Genomic DNA, 19,070 nt, shown 5'->3' with positions numbered 1-19,070 from the left:
GTTGTCTGGCTTGAAATAAAACAACACCTCGAATGGCCTGTTTGTTAGTTTCATGGTGGAATGACGCATGTTTGATTTTTAGGGAAATGGACGACACCGTCGGCTGCGTGAACTTAATATCTTGTCAAACCTGGAAATGTTGTCATATACATATATAACTACATAAAACCAGATATAACTGCACGGGTAGTGTCTTGTATTCCAGGGAAGAGACACGAAACGAACAAAGCATACAGATCAATAGAGAACGTTCCCTCGTGACGATTCAAGTACCCAGACACTACAATACCCAGAAAACCCTCCCTCCCTTGCCGTAAACGCCTTACGACACTTGGGAAAACATTCATCACGACAGTGTCATGGCGGCGTACGGGGGCGCGTTTCAAAGTTCCGGATCCATAGAGGAAAGAAGGGAACATAAGCGGAATGCGCGCCAGGAGGTCATAGAAAAGGTTAGAAACTATGATATCGTGCATCGAGACTGTACAGTTTGCGATATTGGTTCCGCTTAGTGGGCGGTTGTATTTCGCCCGAGCGAAAACAGGCTTACAAAGCTAAGCTAACAGCTAATGGTGCGAGATCTATTGCACATGGAGGTTGTCATAGAAGTACAGAATGATTGGGGTAATTATTATTAAATGATGATAATAAAATATTAAATATCATTAAATAGTTTTTGTTGAATTATCAAAATAATGACCAAGACCAATGTCCCATTCCTTTTCCATTTTAGTGTCGATCATGTCCGATTTACTTGGGGACTAAGATATTACGATTTGATTACTTATTATCTGGTGTTATTAAAAAAAAGAAACTTGTCATTTTATTACCTTTTCTCATTTTTTAACATCTGCTGTCTCGTTTATCCATGAGTGTATATGATCTATGGACTATGCGCGTATGTGCGTTGTGACGCCGTTGGCAAGTGTGAAGCTGCGGGTTCGGACCCAGACAAATTTCCCTGCGGGACAATACACCACCTCTGAAGTGCTGTGTCCTCCCATTGTCTCCTTGTGCGCTTTCATAGTGAAATATATGTTGATCTGGATATTGTAGGACAAATACTGCGAAACTAGATAAGGACCATACATCTGTCTTCCAGGGCTTTTATTTGATGGCTCCTCCACAATCACATTACAGTGTGTGCTCAGTGTCCAACCATAAACATGCACACGGATACGTGTGTTATCTCTTTGCCGGGCAGCTGTGTTAACATTGTACACACATACATAGGATGATAATTCTCAGTGTTTTCTATGTGTTCTGGAGATTGTTTTGTCTCTGTTGGATTGGGTAAGTGGGGTGTAATTCAGAATATCGTGTCACAATGCACACTGTTCATTTATTTACCTATTAAATATTTCTCTAAGCCGTCTGACATTCTCTGGTAGCGTTTTTGTGTCTTATCAGATATAAATAACGGCACAATAAGAAAACCGCGGCTAGGCAATGTTGACTAAAACAGATATAACAACACTTTTGGCTAAATACCTTGAAGTCAATGTTGTGACAATATGTTGAAGATGACTGTTGCTCTTGTACACAAGAGAAACAATCATTAGTAACGTGGATATTATGACCAGGCAGAAAGAGGCATCGATAAGAACAGCTAGAGTAGTCTATGATGTTCATATAATTCCATTGCTTTACTGTAATGCAGCCTTAAGGACAACATTTAACTACATCCAGATATTACGATAACCAAAATCCCAGAGCATGTGTCGTTTCACAATATTGATATTATAACTATGTAATACATCATATACTGACTATTACTCAGCCATAAGAAAACATGAAACAGTTATCCCTGCATCACTCACTCACTCACTCACTGGAGAAGCACTCACTCACTCACTCACTCACTCACTCACTCACTCACTCTCCTGTCTTCACTCAGACCCATTCCTTTCCCTTATTCTTTCCCAGGCGAAGCATCAGTATGAGAGGGAAGAAAAGAAGAAGGAGCTCAAGAGGCAGAGAGGAGAGGACACCTGGATGCTCCCTGAGATCAACCAAAGGCTGCAGCAAATAGAACAGGTCCGCACCAAAATTAAAACACACACACTGATTCTGAATAATGATATTGAGTTAAAAAGTCCTTGTTATGCTTTCTCTTTCTTTTATTTTCAGTAATTATTATTTTCAATAAGTCATTTTGTAGTTGAATAGGAATGCCCGTTCATTCATTCTGTCATTAAATTAATAAAAACCATGCATATAACTTTTTTTGTTTTGTTCTTATCTTTCTACCCCACAGGAGGTCTCTGTCAAAGGCAAGAAGAAGAAAAAGGAGAAGAAACCCAAAAAGGTTAAGAAGGAGAAGAAGAAAAAAGCAAAGAAAGAAAAGAAAGAAGCCAAGTCAGGAGATGGCTCCAGTGACAGTTCAGAGGTACAGCATTCCACCAGTAAGGTCCAGTGTATCCCAGCAAGACCTGGAAGACTTTTTGCTACAGGGATGCCATGAGCTTATGGACAAAAGCGTTACCGAATTCTTGGAACAGCAGCCCAGAAGTTGGACCTTCCCCTGTGATAACAATTCTTAAGCAACCAGATTGTTTTGCTTTGCGGATTAACTGCTTGGGCTCCATAAAAGAATTTCCAACAGAAATCTGCAGTAGCAATAGATCTTTTTCTTTATATATTTTTGTTGCAAGCGAGCACAAATCCAAAAATAAGTACAAATATATACAAGAGTTGAGTACAAATGTGCATTCTTCTCTTTTTTTTTTTCTCTCTTCCCCCTAAAGAACTAGCAGATAACACAAAGTCTGCAACCCCCTCCCACCAGCCTTATAGTGGAAAATGACATAAACAAGGATTTAGTCTAACCTGTGTTTGTGTCTTACTGTCCCTTTTTCTGTGCCTCTAAGGACTCAGGAGGGGAGTGGGTTGAGGCTCAGCCCCAAGTGGAGCCCGCAAAAGGCTGGCAGATTGCTGGAGAAGCAAAGCCTGCAGAGAACAGCCCGAGTCCGGCCCAGAATGCTCAGGTAGCCATCTTTCCTCGGTCTTGCGGATGCATCCAGTATAACCAATTTAGACTGTGGGCTGCATTCTGTGTCGTTACTGTGCTTTTGTGTGTAATGATTGATATTTGGTAAATTTGATACTAAAGTTTAGGTATCAGTGAATCCCTAACCAATGGAGATTTGCACTGTAAACATATGTATATCATTATGTAACTCTGTTAATTGCTGACGATGACTTATGTACAGTCGGTTTTACTACTGGCAAATGTGCTGAAATAATGTTTAAATTTCAGGACGCTTTTTAAGTGCTGGTCTTTTTTGCTCTCCTTTCTTTCTCGCTGCTGAGTTCATTGACCCTGTTTCCCCCCCCATCTACAAGTTCTTCTAATGTCCCTGTGTGTGTGTGTGTGTGTGTGTGTGTGTGTGTGTGTCTGTCTGCCCGCCCGCACCCATCAACTTTGCTCCCCTCATCCCTCCGTGCTGCAGAGAGATGAGTGGATGACTTTTGACTTCCTGGCGATGAAAGCGACCTCCACCACAGAGAGGAGAGCGGAGAAAGAGCGACTCAAAGAGGAGGAGAAAGCCAAAGCTCAGGCCATAGAACAGGTGTGTGCATGGTTATGTATGTTGTGTTATGTAAGTCTGTGTCCATATATTTGGTCTGGTTAAGCATCCGGAAGTTTTACAAAATCAACATAGATCTATTAACCTTGTGTATACAGTTCATGTCTCTGAAATGCTAGTTCACCAGTTCTGTTACGTGTGGAAACGAGTTTGTTTTCCATATCGTAAAAGTGCAGTGGATTTAACCGAGCGGGTCATCCACGCAGCAGGCTAGTAGACCTAACATGCCGCCTGAAACAGTTTTTAAATATCAAAAAATAGCATTTGGGCTCAGTTTCTGATAGTTTTATGCTAGATGGGCTATAGCGATCAGATGAGATGGGGATATTTTCCTTCACCTACCTGGCGCCCGCGCCCCTCTCACGCGCGTCAATTTCTGATGTCACTCCCCGGGTTCTGTACTGCACCATATCGATGTTAAGCGATGTTTGTGTTTGCTTGTGTCCGTTTGTACACTTGATGAAAAGGTTGTGTAAGGCAATGTCCACCTCTACTCACCTGTGTGGTTTCCATGGCAACTGGATGTGTACCGCTGAGAAGTTTTGAAATGGGGTTGGATCAGGACTATGTGTATAACAGTGCGTGCGCAGATGTGGCTGCTTCTTTTTTGACTTGTTTTTCCTCCGTTGATATGTAAGTAGAAATATATATCTCGATAGATGTTTCACCATGTTTTCGTTTTGTATTTTATTGAGGCTGGCTTACACAAGCTGGAGCTGAACCCTTACTGGAAGGATGGGGGTGGGGGTCTGCCCCCAGAGCGGGCGGCTGGAGCTGCAGTAAAAAGAGGTAAATGATTGTAATCCTCTGCATAACTTCCACATCAGAATCCATGCCTTCCACCTGTCCAGCTTCACTTCGCTGCACAACATTCACACTTGGTTAGAATGTTGCTGAACAGCAAAGTGCTTTTCCTCACGGAAGCTGGCACCGTGGGTGATTCTTTCGGAACCAGGAAAGCTCTTCTTTAACAGAGGGGCCTGCGCTGATTCCCTTCAAGCCTTGATTACACCGAGCGACTTTTACTGTTGGGTCTGAAGCGCTTTGCGCCTCCCCTCCCACCACCATCTCCGCCTTACTGTGGGAACAGCGCTTAGATGACAGGACAAGGTCCCGACACAGTCCATTCTGGACATACGGACGACGCCTGGCGCCCCTGTCTCAAAGTATCCCGTCTCACCTTGTGGACACATGAAAACTTCTGATGGTGATGTGAGGAAACCCAGCTGAGAATGGTTAGGAGCTTTGAAATGTAGAACCTCGCGTTGCTAACAGTGGAACCAAAACAGAGTCTTTACACATGAAATCAAATGGTAAATAATCGTTCGAGCTGTTGTGGGCAAAATCGCTCTGAAAACAAATAACAGAATTACGCTGCTTGGTTCCTACTTTTTTTGCTTAGTTCCTTCGGCAGTCAATTAGGGAATCAAGTCGTCAACTACTAGACCGTGGAAAAAAACTCATCCCAGACAGAACACGACAGTGCCCGACAACATGTTTAAAATTCAACACAGCCATTTTTCACTGCCGAGTGCCAGATTGAATACTGATCCAATCCAATTACTTCCACCGAACGGTAAGGACGTAGCTCATTCGCTTTTGGTCTTTTGACCATAATCTAATGATCCATTTTTCTCAATTAGACTTCTAACATGCCTGGTAACAGTGTATCCCTAATTTGTGATATACCCAAGATGTTTGTCACAGTTTTTCATCTTGTTTATTTTTTTTCTTCAATAGTAAATGGCATGTCTCATTTCTTTCTTGCCAGGGCTTTTTGCTCCTTGGTTATAAACAGATATCTCTTGTATCATCACAGCATATCTTAGCATAACGTTACGAGCCATGAAAGACACAAATTCACTGTAACGAGTCCCCTCATTGGGCTGTTTTTAATGCAGAAAATGTAGGAATACCAACTAAATAGTCCTTGTTCTCCTTCCTGCACCATCTTATCTTTTTAATCTTTTAAACTAGACACTCAACCTAACAATGCATTTAATGTCTCTAGCTCCATGTTTTTTTTTTATAGCATAATTTATAGCTTTGAAGAGTTCTGAAGTTGAATCACGGGGTAGAAACGCCAGTAGAAACTTGAGCCGTTTTCCTGAGACAATAGTTTCATCGTTAGCCTGCCATCAGACTGGGATCGCTGACCCCCAAACTAGTGTGACGGTGATCCCCAACCAATCTCCTCAGCTAAATGTTTTGCTACAAATGCAACTGCTCGACGAAGCATCTCCAACATCTACTGAAAAGAAAGCTTTTGTGTCCATTCCAAAATCTATGTTACTAAATGAATCCTACTGTATGTTCTCATTTACATATGACTTTCATTTTGAATTCCAGTAAAAAGCTTCTCATGTTCTTGCAATAAATAATTTGTTAATTAACAATATGTTATTTGGCTAAATAATGGGATTTGTCTGCCTTGTTACTACTAGGTGTAACATAATAATACACACATATATATTTAACATTCAGAACAAATGTTCTACTTCTCTAGCAAACTATTACGGTAGTCATAAAATCAGTAATATGTTTGTGAGGGTTGTTATGAAGGGGTTGTTTTGAATGAATGTTAACATCTTCGAAAGGAGGCCTCCACGTTACAAGAAGAAATAGAAACTAAGTAAAATTTCTAAAATATATGTATCTAACACTCAATGCAAAACGTGGAGGGCAGAAGGGGTAATAGAAGAGAGAAAAAACACAAAAAGTGGCATTGGGAGAAGGAGTAATTGCATCGCAACAAAAACAGCAATGTGAGCATGGGGAGTTGGGGGGAAAATGGGACGGAGCTCGAGTGAAACATCCTGAGTCAGGGATTTAGCCCAAAATTTAAGATGACAGCAGTAGAAGGAGAGGAAAATAAACGGCACAACTTGCTTTGTCAAGCTGACGAACCAACGAGTGTGTGTGCGTGTGTGTGTGTGTCTGTGTGTGTGTGTGTGTGTGTGTCTGTGTGTCTGTGTGTCTGCATGCAAGCGAGCGTGCGTGCATGCATGCTTGCCTGCTATCTCCACTGAGAAAGTACATTCCGTCTCTCTGGAGTTGTCTGTGTAATTTATATATTTTTTCTGAGTAAGCCTGATTTTAACCGTGTGGCAGAATAAGCTGACTTAAGCGTGTCAGAGAAACACGTATGCACTTTCTCTTCCACTTCAAACTGCGTGCCAAAAAGAACAGTAGTTTACATTATCTTAAGACTTATTGGGTCTTGGAGTATTGGAGCTGCGTTTATGCATTGGAAACCTGTGCTGGACCAGGACTTTAATATATCTTACACATTAAGCTATTGGACAGAATGGGAAATCTCAAAAATGAATGATCGTACATATGCCGAGATGTGGAAGGTCTTTGAAATACGACGTGAAGCGAGACCCAGAGTGCGTGACAGGGATGAAGAGTCCAATTATCCACTTTTTTCCTGAATCCATCTCCAACTATCCCCCTTTCCCTCCCCTACTCACCGATCGAAACTTTTAGATCTTCGTCTCTTTCACCGCTCGGTGCCGGTATCAGACTTCTGGATGCGATGACGACGACGCAGCCCAGCTTAGTTGCCGTTTACAAAAAGTTTTTTTTTTAATTTTTTGATCCGAATGTCCAAAAAGTAGTGGTGAGTAGTGTTAAATGGTTTAATCATTCCGCTGACCGTTGAGGTTGACTTATGCTTTGGGACGCTGACTCTGGAAGGACATCGAATTCCCGCAGAATACACAATGCCAAGTGCAATGATAACTTTGTTTTGACCTATCTTTTTTTCCCCTTTTCCCAAATTGTTCTTGCTTTCTCTCTTTTTAGCCATTGGTTTTCTCTCATCTTATCCATTCCATGTTTTACCTCATACCTCCTATTCTCTCTCAACTTCCGATCAGTTCTGCCATGCCCATGCATGATGTGATTATTTGTTATTATGACAGCGGAAAACAAGCCAGATATATGATGAATTGACACTGTTCAACCTCATCAACCACAGTTACATTCTTCGAAAATATATTTTATATGCTCCTCAACATCGCAGCAATCATTGTGATGATATTTAAGGTAATAGTTAATGAAAGTTTATTTGTATGGCCATTAATCTCAGTAGTCAGTCTCAAAGGGCTTCACAAGCTTCACATAGTAATCAACAGCATCCTCTAACCTTAACCTCCACCCGGGCAAGGAAAATCTCCCAGAAAACCCGTCTTGGGAAAAGATGGAGGACACCTTGAATGGCTCACAAAGGGAGGAATCCCCCTTCCAGGACGGCTCGGCTGCAAGTCTTAAACGGTATAATACCGTGTTTGTCTTCCGAATTCCCGTGAACGCGTCACTACCGACACGAATTACAGTTTTCTGAGTTCCCGTGAACGCAGCATCGCTTCCTGCTGTCTCTCATCCGGATGCAAAAACGTTCAAACCAGCACAAGTAAAGTCTTTGTGTGGGAAACACTGTTAATATGCTAAATTATTCCCACCTACGAGCATTAATCAGATTCTTCTTGTCGCGTAAATGTGTCTCTACAGTGAGGCTTCCCGCATCACAACCATATCACTCCCCTAACGCCCTGATTTCTGCGGCCGCTACAATCAGGGGCTTTCAAAGATCAGAATTATTTCAAACAAGGCCCTTGCACAGTTTGGCTCCTCATCATATTTCAGAGTTTTTGAACACAACAAGGCCATTAGATGCTTTAGCCCCGAGGGGCCCCTGGGTGTCCCTTATTCCAGGCTGTTAGACAGAGGGCTGTTGTGTATTTTGCCGCACTGGCTCCCAGATTGTGGAACAGGCCTCCCCAAACCGCCGGATCAGCAAAAACAGCTCAGTGCCTCAGGACTCACTTCTGTTTGTTTTTAATGTTTCTGACTTAATGCCGTTATTGTCGCTTTTATTCAGTTTTATTGTGGAGCGTTTGTGTTTTGTTTGTGTTTATTTTTACAACTCCCTAAAATGTGCTTTACAAATAATCACCTTGTGTATGACGAGTTATCTTCTGTATCAATGGTGTCCAACCTGGGATCTTGGGGCCTCCAGGGGCCCTCAAGACGTTCCAGGGGGTCCCTAGTAAAATGAGTAATATTATTCCATTTACAAGGTGTAAGCACCCTTAGAAAATGTACAATAATGACTTTTGATAATAGTTTCGCCCCTAACTATAATATAGACAGGTATGGAAATTTGGACCAAATCGTATCGAACAATAAAAATCCTCGACCAAATCTTATCCAGTGGGCTCTGTGGCCTGATGCCTATCAAATTGATATTTGATTATTTTAACACGAGTATCAACACGAGCGAGGGTCCCCTTCACCGGTGTCCTGTTCAAACTCACACTTCCACCTCGTGTCCTTCCTTCCTTCCGTCCAGCGGCCGTGGTGGACGACGGTGGTTTGAGCTGGCTGCGGAAGAGCTTCCAGAGGATGAAGGAGCAGGCGGAGCGGGAGCAGCGCAGCCTGGACGACGTGGTTGCTCAGAGATACGGGGTGAGAGCTGCAGCACTCACACATACAGTCTAACGATGCAGCTTAGTGCCAACGGAGGCACACACCGGCTTACACACACACACACACGCACGCACGCGCACACACACACACATATGCACCTGAAGAAGAAAATCACATTTTAACCGTTAATTGACGATTTCTCACTGTGACTCATGCTGTTTACGAGACAAAGTAAATATTCCTCCAACATCTATGATTTACGGGCACGCCAAGTTGCGGCGTTCATATTTTCACGTCAATTTAAACGGCAATCTCCACTCACTCACATTTGCCCTGAGACGACTGCCAGACGACAGGCTTTACCAAACTCTGTGGGAGTAGTGCGGCTCCGCTGATCTGGTTTACTTATTAATCTTTGTATCCTCGCTGTCTGTCGTCTCACCCAGTCTCTCTTCCCCTGTTCTCTCGCTCCCTTTCACACTCTGGCGCTCTCTCTCTAACACACACACACACACACACAAAAATACTTAGTACTGACAGTGACAGCCGTCTCCGCTGTCGACTGGAGACACAAATGCTGACACTGCAGTGAGGTACTTAAAACTCAAAAGTGTGTGTGTGTGTGTGTGTGTGTGTGTGTGTGTGTGTGTGTGTGTGTGTGTGTGTGTGTGTGTGTGTGTGTGTGTGTGTGTGTGTGTGTGTGTGTGTGTGGGGTTTGCATGCATGTTATTCGGAAAGAATGGAGACACATCTCAAACTGTATTACCCTTGAGAACTGCATCACCAGCCAGTGCTGGAGTGTGTGTGTACACCTGCATTAATGTGGCTAAGTGTGTGACTGCAGTAACCATGCAATGTTTTGTAAATAATTTAGATCTATAACTTATCAGTTGTCATCGTGTTTATATTTTGTATATATATTTATTTATTCTGCACGGTATATTTACCACCTATAGTTATACCCACACTCAGTACTTGCAGCAACCATGCTGCCCCTTGCCCTTTAATTTATCTTGTGCATAGACGATAAATTGTAAATTTTTTATACGTGTATATATTTATTATTATTATTTATGTTCGTAATTTTGTTTTGATTGCAAAGCGTTTTTTCTGCTACTCTTTCTGTTTTTGATTGTACAACAATGCTCCAACTCAGAGTCAAAGTCAAATTCCTCGTATGTCAAAATGAGCTGATTATGATTCTGTGACTGTGTCTAACGTCTGGTATTTCTCCTCTGCAGTCCATGCAGCAGTTCCAGAAGCGGCTCGCCGAGGCCGAAGAAGCCGTCTACGGACAGAGGAGAAGGGGAGAGAATGGGGAAGCAAGCCGAGGCGGGTGGAGGAGAGGAGAGGAGGAGAGCTGGAGGGGAAGAGACAGAGAGGGGTCAGAGAGGTGGAGGAAAAATGAAACTGAGGGAGACTCGTCGCCTCGAGACCGAGAGAGACAGCGCGACGGCCGAGGGGAGCGGAGTGACGGGAGCCGTCCGGAAAGGGAGGGGGAGAGGGGGAGAGACGCAGACAGGTACAGAGAAAGGGAGAGGTATAGAGGTGAAGAGCGACCGAAGGAGAGGGACGGCGAAAGAGACAGGAACAGCGACAGAGGCACAGGAAGAGACGGAGAGAGAGAGCGGGATCGGGAGCGAGACAGAGCCAGGGAAAGATGGAGGGAGGACGACAGAGTGAGAGACAGGGACAGAGAGAGAGACGGCGAAAGGGAGAGAGACAGGGTCAGGGAGAGGGATGCAGACAGGCCGGGATCTGAGGATGGTCCCGCCCGCAGAGAGAGCGCCACCTCCCTCCATCTTCGCTCTCTGAAAGGCCGCTTCCTCAAGCCTTCGGAAGACGATGGCACCAGGGAAGGTGAGTCACCATCGAGGTGGTTCTGCGAGAATTTCCCGCTCACACACATTTTATGTCCATAAAAACCAAGATGTATAAATTAATTGAATTCCCAGCGAGCAGAGTATGTGAGCGGAGTTGAACGGATATAAATATCGCCTTTTTCCTTGCGCCACCACTTGACATGAAAATGAGAATGCAATAAATGTGATGATATTTTTGGGGGCTGCCCACTGCTCCGAGATACATCAGATACTAGGATTGATTGAATACAGAGAACTAATTTCCCCCAGAGGGATTCATATGGTATACAAAAAAATAACAATACATCAATTTAACAAGACTTCTCTACTTTTTGTTTGCCTATAATGCACGATTCGCCACACTCCTGTCTCACTTTTATTGTCATCTGTGTATGTCGTCTCAATTTGGCACATCCAATTGTGGACAGCAATTTTGAGAGTTGGACACTAACTATAACAAGCACTGCATGCCTGTGGGTCGTGATTTAAGCAGAATTAGGGCCGAATGCTATATAGATATAATATCGATATTGTGACATGAGAGTAGGTATCCTCCGGAATTATTGTTATATCGTGACATAGTAAAAGTTAGTTGTTGTTTTTTTAATATATATATTTTACTTTCTGTTTTGTATTTTCCATCTACCATAATTGTGTATTTAGCCATTTTTATTTTATGTTTATGATTTATGTTTTATTTTGTTTTTGTATTTTCTCAGCTGACTCTCAAGCTGGCGAAATAAAATAGTTCTGATTGTGTTTTTGATTTAATGTTGTCCTTATGGCTGCGTTACAGTAAAGTCATGCAGTGTTCTGCACGCTCCAGTCATTGGGGAAAACTCGCTCAGCGCTCCCGTGAAATTGTCCCCACTCTGCATACATGCTCTGCCAGGAAGTTCTTTTGATATTTTCTTTTCAACGACTAATGTATTTGGCACATTTACATCTCTTTAAAGGGGGCCTATTGTGCTCCTTTCAACGGGTTAATATAAGTCTCTGAGTTCCCCAAACGTGTCTTTGAAGTTTTTGGCTGAAAATACGACTTAGATTGACGCTCCGTTTCAGTGCATGTGTGTCTCTTTAAATTAAAATGCTGCTGCTCCGCACACCCACTCCTGAACTGTTACGTAAACCTCCCCTTATTTAACCTAAATCTGTTTCTGAATAAATTTGGGGCGAGAAATAAGCAATCCAGTTGTTGAATCTTCACTCCTATTAGATCTACAAGGCCTCATTTAAAAGTTTGTTCTGACTTTGGTAAGGTAAGGGCACGACTGCGTTACTGCATCGCACAGGGCTTTTTTTTGTTTCATTGGGGAAACGTCAGAAAATAAAATAAATACATCTACAATAAAAACACACTGACCGGATTGCGCGGCACAGTCGCATATTTATTTTTTTGAAAGAAACACACAGCACAGTTATTTTTCAAGTACGTATATTTCCAGTTTACATGAATTCCTCTTTTAAAAGATTTGTGCTGGTTTCTGCAGCCAGCAGAGCAGTTCCCATCAAGCTCTTACCTTCGATGCTAGTGGGTCCGGTGGCGGTTCTAAACCTACTGAAGGCTCACTTGACATAGGATGGGGCCTCAAATATGAAGGCGTTGTTTCACCACATGTTTTCTGAAATAGGCAGCTCACAAAAAAATGGACTGGGTTATTATTTCACAGTTTGTGTGTTAGTAGTCCCACCAACATGTATGTGCACAAGCAGTGAAAAAGTGAGTTTTTCATCCTTTAATATTGAGTTCATAGTATTTAAACAACTCCACTTATATCACATTAAAAGTTCTCCTTTGTCACAGCTTCAACTTCGGCCCCACCGTCCGCTGCGTTCCTGAAACCGGCTTCCGGCGACGAGGACTCAGATCCTCGCAGTTCCAGTGCTCCAACTTGGAGGAAAGGGAGCAGCGTTTCCACTCCTGGATCGGAGCTTTCAGCCGACCAGAAGCGGGACAGGGAGAATGAGCCGGAGAAGACTGTTCCCTGTGAGGAGCACCATGGGAACCAAACCGCCATTACATCTTTGAGGTCAGTGGAATGAAACTAGAGCTATGTTCCAATACCTTTTAGCTTGTTCCTCATAAATGGACTAATCGTTTTGTGAGTGTCGTAATAATTTAGAATTTTTGTGACGACTTATTTTTAATGCAATTGGAAGAGATCTGCGGGAGAAACATTTCTATTCCTATTCAATAACAAAAAATAGATGATACTAATGTTCACATACTCTTGTTGTGCTTATAGCTCTAATGGTCTCCGTGCAACGACCTCAGCTCAACTACCTGGACAGGGTTTCCTGTCCATTTATTTAAAAAAAAATAATAAAATAAAATGTATTCTGTTTATTAAAATATGTTCAAGTTCCAGCATTTTCTCTCTCCTCCATCCGTCAGGCGGCAGCTCTTCAGTTGTTACTCCACTCTGCTATTTCTCCCCATCTATGGCCTGCTTTCCTCTCGTCTCCCCCAATCATCTTTGTCTTTGTCTTTCTGTCTCTTTTGCGATACTATCTCTCATTTGTCATTGTACATTTGTATATAACTGCTTGCCAGCCGCGTGAGATTCGTCTCATAGGAAAGGAAAAATAAGATGACTATTTTCGAGAAAAAATTTGTACTGGCAGACATTTCAACTCCCGTCCCCGGCAAATGCTCTTCAGATTTGTATACCATGAGGTGATGATTTTCCTTTTTTCACCATTCATGCGTTCAAGCACTTTGCAGTGAAGAAGCCCAGCTGTGAGAGCAGTAGCGTTCGGCACAGACGACTAAGTTGCTTCATGATTTGCCTCATTAGGCTAAGTTGTTAGGTGAACCAGCCTGCGAAGCCCCCGACAGCACAAAGCAAGCTCGCCGCCGTGCAGCGGCAGCAAATGAGGCCATGAGGAGTGTAATAGGCCAGAACAGCGTCTCCCATCCCCCAGTTTGGGACCCCCCCCCAGGCGGAGTTTCTCTCTGAGAAAACTGGAATAAACCACACAGCAACGTCACACACGATGGGGATGGTGGAGGTGCGGGTTGAGTTAGGACGGGGCACATGAATAAAATCAACACCCGGATCACAGTAGGCCAAGGTGCTCACATGTGCGTACTTTTGTAATTCCAGAACAACAGGCATTTTCTTTCGTGATCTATTTAGGGTCTAAGTTATTGTTATATGCAGTGGGATATCTTATTGTTCTTAAATTGGACTCTCTCCATCTTTGTCTCGGCTGCCCTTTCCACCACTTTTTTTAATACCTGTTAAAGTGAGGAGGAGGAGGAGGAGGAGGAGGAGGAGGAGGAGGAGGAGGAGGAGGAGGAGGAGCTTCCACTGCTCACAGATGAGGAGATGAACAAGCTGGGAGCCAAGCTGGTGAAGGCTGAGATCATGGGCAACACGGTGAGTTTGTCACCAAATGATGTGTCTCTGAATGGGTGTGTCTGCAGTCTGAACACTGATGTGTGCACTGTTATGGGATCGATTCTATTCTCATGATGCCATTGCATCAACGCCCGCATTTCATTTATATTATTTCCTATTGTATATTATATTTTTCCATATTTTATCGTAGGGACCTGCTAAGAAGTATAGATGATTGTGTGTGCAACCTCATGTTCACATTTACAGTGGATACATTGCTTTGGGACAAAGACAAAATACAATTGTATTAATATAAGATAAATGAGAAGCAACAAAGAACACTCCTGTGTGTGTGTGTCTGTGTGTGTGTGTGTGTGTGTGTGTGTGTGTGTGTGTGTGTGTGTGTGTGTGTGTGTGTGTGTGTGTGTGTGTGTGTGTGTGTGTGTGTGTGTGTGTGTGTGTGTGTGTGTGTGTGTGTGTGTGTGCGTGTGTGTGTGTGTGTGTGAGAGATGCAGGAAGAGTGTTGATGGGGCGAAGATGTTTTCAAATTCTTATTTCTGCTGTGTCAAGCGTCTTTGAGTACTTAGAAATTTTAGTACTTATTATTTAAATATTATAATAATGTTTCGTCTGACCTCTCCCATGATAGTCTCCAAGCTTAAAGCGTCACATTAGCTAGATATAGGAAAATGTTTACAAGTAATCATACGTACTTATGTACAGTATGTGTGTGTTTATGTATGAGTGTTTACTACTTCATGTTAAGGATGAGAATAGCTTATTTGCTTGTATGTAAAATGTTTCTCGTATGTATTTACTTATTTTTGTGTGTGTATGTGTGTGTGTGTGTGTGTGTGTGTGTGTGTGTGTGTGTGTGTGTGTGTGTGTGTGTGTGTGTGTGTGTGTGTGTGTGTGTGTGTGTGTGTGTGTGTGTGTGTGTGTGTGTGTGTGCGTGCTCCAGGCCCTCGTAGAGAAGCTGAAATCCCAGTTGGAGTCGGCTCGTCAAGCCAAAGAGGACCGCGCCGCCCGACAGAAACCGACAGAAGCTGCTCAGTCCAACCAGGTTAGTGCCTGGAACACTCCATCAAACATCACAATGGATCCCTCCTGGAGAGCAGCTTTACTGACTGACTCACTTAAAGTTAAGAGTTTTCCAGAAATGGGTTGCTTTGTTTAATATGCTAGAAGTACTAATATAAGGTTCTTTAATCTTTCTTTTATTTATTTTCAAAATTGCAGACCAATAAAAATACCTGAACATACAAGAAGCCGGGACGCACGCAGATACGCGCATGTTTTTATTTTCACTTATCTCCGTCTTTATCCAAACAGCCGTTGCCACATGTTTACTTTATTACGCACGCAAAAGGCCCTCATCTTTAAAACGTAACTAGATATCTTGCCGCCACCCCGTCCTGTCGTTTGCGTTTGAAAATAATTCTCCTCCACTCACGACTGACTTCATGTGCCAGAATGTCTCCAGAAAGTCTGACCCTCAGAGGGATCTAATGGAAAACAAATGTCTATCGGTGTCTTGTCCCATGCAGTGTGTGTGTGTGTGTGTGTGTGTGTGTGTGTGTGTGTGTGTGTGTGTGTGTGTGTGTGTGTGTGTGTGTGTGTGTGTGTCTGTGTGTGTGTGTGTGTGTGTGTGTGTGTGTGTGTGTGTGCGCGTGCGTGATTAGAGAGAGAAGGATTAGGTGAGCTGTCCTCAGTGGCTTGGTAGTAACCTATGCTATGGATGTATTCCCACTCCCACTAGTGCGGCTGAGGCCTTTTATGGACACACACAAGCAAACATGCACACACACACACCCACACACACACAGCTCATTTCAACATAATAAACAGAAAATGGCTACAGCTGACTCAGAGCATCAGTCTTTGGATCGGATAAGGCCCCAATTAGACCATATCTACACAAAGTGAAGTTCTTGCTGGAAATCCTCTTTGCCTATTCTTTAAGATAACTTTGACTGCGCCAGTCTGTATTTATCATTATGGGCACTTCACCCATGTGAGCGTTCGATTGCTCTTGTTATATAGTCCCTCATTAGGGCCACTCGGTGTACCCTAAGCACACTCACCCTGTTGAAACTGTTCTGCTTTTAACTGTTTTATGGCCTGTGTCTCTGGAACCGTGAGGTAGTTAAAGGGGACCTATTATAAAAAATTCACCTTTTCAGTGCTTGTGCACATACATCTGGGTCTCTGACAGGCCTACTAACACACAAACTGAAATAAGACGTCCCAGACAGTTTTTTTGCTGCCTATTTCATAAACCGTGGTGAAATAAGGCATTGAGATTTGCAGCCCTTATCTATGTCATTTAGGGCCTCAGTAGAATTAGAACAGGCCTCAATCTGAGAGTAACTGCACCCATGGCTGGAGAATCACAAGCGCCGCTGGGAAGACCAGCACAAATCTTTTCAAAGAAAGAGGAATTAATAGATTCAAGATTCAAGATTCAAGATTTTTATTTGTCACATACATATACATACTTCCATACATATATGCAAGTATGTATATGTATGTGACAAATAAAAATCTTGAATCTTGAATCTTGAATCTAGTAATTCCTCTTTATACCAACTGTCCATGAATAAACTGCAGACGATATAAATGTAAGTATTTAAAAAATAATTCTGCTGTGTGTTTCTTTCTTAAAAAAAAAAAAAGGTATGTGGTAAATAGAGTGTAGGCTGCAGCGTGCGGCCCACTGTGTGTTTCTCCAAACAAAACCAATAAAAATAGTGTGTTTTTACTCTAGATGTATTTATTTTATTTATTTTTCCAATGTTGACATGAAACAAAAAATCCCTGCGTGCAGTGTCCTGGTGCGGTGTCCCCCACAAGTTGGAGAACGGCAATGAAAGTCAGGACAAACTCAAATGAGGCCTTGTAGATCGAATATGAGTGAAGACTCAGCAACTGGATTGCTTATTCCTCGTCTCAAATTTGTTCAGTAAACAGATTTTGGTAGAATGGAGCGGAACGGAACCTGGACGTAAAAGCTCAAACCCCATTGGCTCACAGAAACCCGGCAGCTCATTTACACTGAAAGCGGGACACACAGAAACAGCCCGTCGTGAGCAGGCATGTCATGCTGTCTAGAATGCAAAATCTGAGTGGTATTTTCGGCAAAAACATTTTTTTTGGGACCTCAGAGAGGGTTACAATCGGGCGACTATGTAATAATTGTGACCGCTTTTGCAACAACTGCTTTGTTTTGTTTTTTTTGCCTCCAGGTTGCGGGACGCTCCGAGGAGGACCAGGAAGTGCTGCTGTTCAGAACAGACACATCGGGCCGCGCCTGGCCGGTCAACAGCTCCTCCGGACCCCAGGAGCCCCGGGGGGGACGCAGAAAGAGGAAGCCGGTAGGGACACGCCGGGAGGAGTAACACGGAGACAGTTATTTGGCTTTTACAAGTTGATTCCAGCTTGGAGGAGCGTCTTGCTCCTACGATCCCTGAGCCAGTAACTCCTGTTCTGAGTTTTCCCTAGAGGATGTGCAAAGAAAGAGAGTGGAGCATGGGATGTTTTATTTTATATATTTTTTTACGTTTTCCATTCCTCCTTGTTGTTTGGCTTCCATCAGTGCGTCCATTGAGATCAGATGAGATAATTAATGTGCGTAAGTCACACCGTGTTATTGGTCTGCTCTGTCTCCAGAGTTGATGATGTTACCTGTAAAGCGCTGCGCACGCATGCGGTCGTATGTTAAACATCTGTAATGTAAACAGAGATCTTCAGTCAGTCCTCTGTTTACGTTCTGATAAATGAATAGTGGACCCGTATCTGTTCGACTCCCTCCATGTCTTACTTACTCTCTTTTTCCCCCCCTGTGTTTGGCTCTTCCATGTTTTTCCCTCTCATTGGGATGTTTTGGGGGGGCTGATCTATGTCTTATCATTTCAAAGTTTAAAGTTGTATTATTCAAATGCTAAACAGCACAGCCCGACCCCCAGGCGGGTCGCCAGATGACTTTTTTTGAACATGCACAATAAAGGAAAAGGTGTTTAAAAAATGAAAAAATAAAAACAATAATAATTTTTCAAAAATAGAAATACAGGAGGTGCAGGAGAAGAGGAGACAATTTGGTCAGCATGCATGAGAATAAATGTCAATATGATAGAAATGTGTATATTTCAATCTACAAGTTTCAATTCATCAAAATGTGGGACATTCCCTCTGGTTGCGTGACGCGGGACAATTGGTCAAAATGCAGGAAACGTCCCGCACAAATCGGGACGTTTGGGGTGGAAAGTTACATAACGGCTCGTGAATATATAATGTTAATATATCACTGAAACCAAATGAGGATACATTTTACCGCACAAATCAGCACAAATGCACAAATGGCTGCATTTGTTAACAATGCTGTTTTTAGATCAAACATCTGCGAGTTGGAATGACAGGGTCGCAAGACTTTTTGACCTTTTTTAAGATGTTCCCATCCAAAAAGTTTGAGAACCCCTGATGTACGCAATGAAATGCTTAACCTTGAGGCCAGTCCCAACAATGCAGTAAGACAAATGGTAACTAAAGGTGACAGTATACAATTGTGTATGATATTTACACAAAAAAAAGCGTATAAAAAATGCAATAAAGAAAAATGAAGTTACAAATAAGCAGCCATTCAAGAGGAAAATGTAAGGAACAGAAATGTAAACATGAATGTGATGTGTGTAACGTAACAACGGCATTCATTTCACAGAGCACCTGCCTGTGACTGCTATCACGTGGCTTTTCAACATTTAATTGATTCTCACCACATTCCCTGTGTGTCTCGCCGGCTCAGATCGAGACCCATGTGGACGGGGAGCGCGTGCGCTACTTCC

The 19,070-nt window shown here is 42.9% G+C and overlaps 1 protein-coding gene across 1 annotated transcript in view; it reads left to right on the top strand.

Annotated features, from left to right (window-relative positions):
* The first annotated feature begins 346 nt into the window (after positions 1–346).
* cwf19l2 (CWF19 like cell cycle control factor 2) overlaps positions 347–19,070 on the top strand; it is a 26,466-nt gene continuing 7,742 nt past the window's right edge. The window contains exons 1-13 of the mRNA XM_080006605.1: positions 347–452; positions 1,927–2,037; positions 2,258–2,389; positions 2,871–2,987; positions 3,453–3,572; positions 4,286–4,379; positions 8,947–9,062; positions 10,265–10,883; positions 12,693–12,918; positions 14,178–14,271; positions 15,194–15,295; positions 17,478–17,606; positions 19,031–19,070. The exon at positions 19,031–19,070 is cut by the window's right edge and continues 98 nt beyond it. Coding sequence (XP_079862731.1) covers positions 360–452; positions 1,927–2,037; positions 2,258–2,389; positions 2,871–2,987; positions 3,453–3,572; positions 4,286–4,379; positions 8,947–9,062; positions 10,265–10,883; positions 12,693–12,918; positions 14,178–14,271; positions 15,194–15,295; positions 17,478–17,606; positions 19,031–19,070 — 1,993 coding nt within the window. The 5' untranslated portion in view covers positions 347–359. The remainder of the gene's footprint in view (positions 453–1,926; positions 2,038–2,257; positions 2,390–2,870; positions 2,988–3,452; positions 3,573–4,285; positions 4,380–8,946; positions 9,063–10,264; positions 10,884–12,692; positions 12,919–14,177; positions 14,272–15,193; positions 15,296–17,477; positions 17,607–19,030) is intronic.

Source organism: Zeus faber (assembly GCF_960531495.2).
Source record: "Zeus faber genome assembly, chromosome: 9".
NCBI classification, from domain to species: domain Eukaryota; kingdom Metazoa; phylum Chordata; class Actinopteri; order Zeiformes; family Zeidae; genus Zeus; species Zeus faber.
The sequence above is the reverse complement of the archived record's forward strand: the minus strand, read 5'-3'. Positions and strand labels throughout refer to the sequence as shown.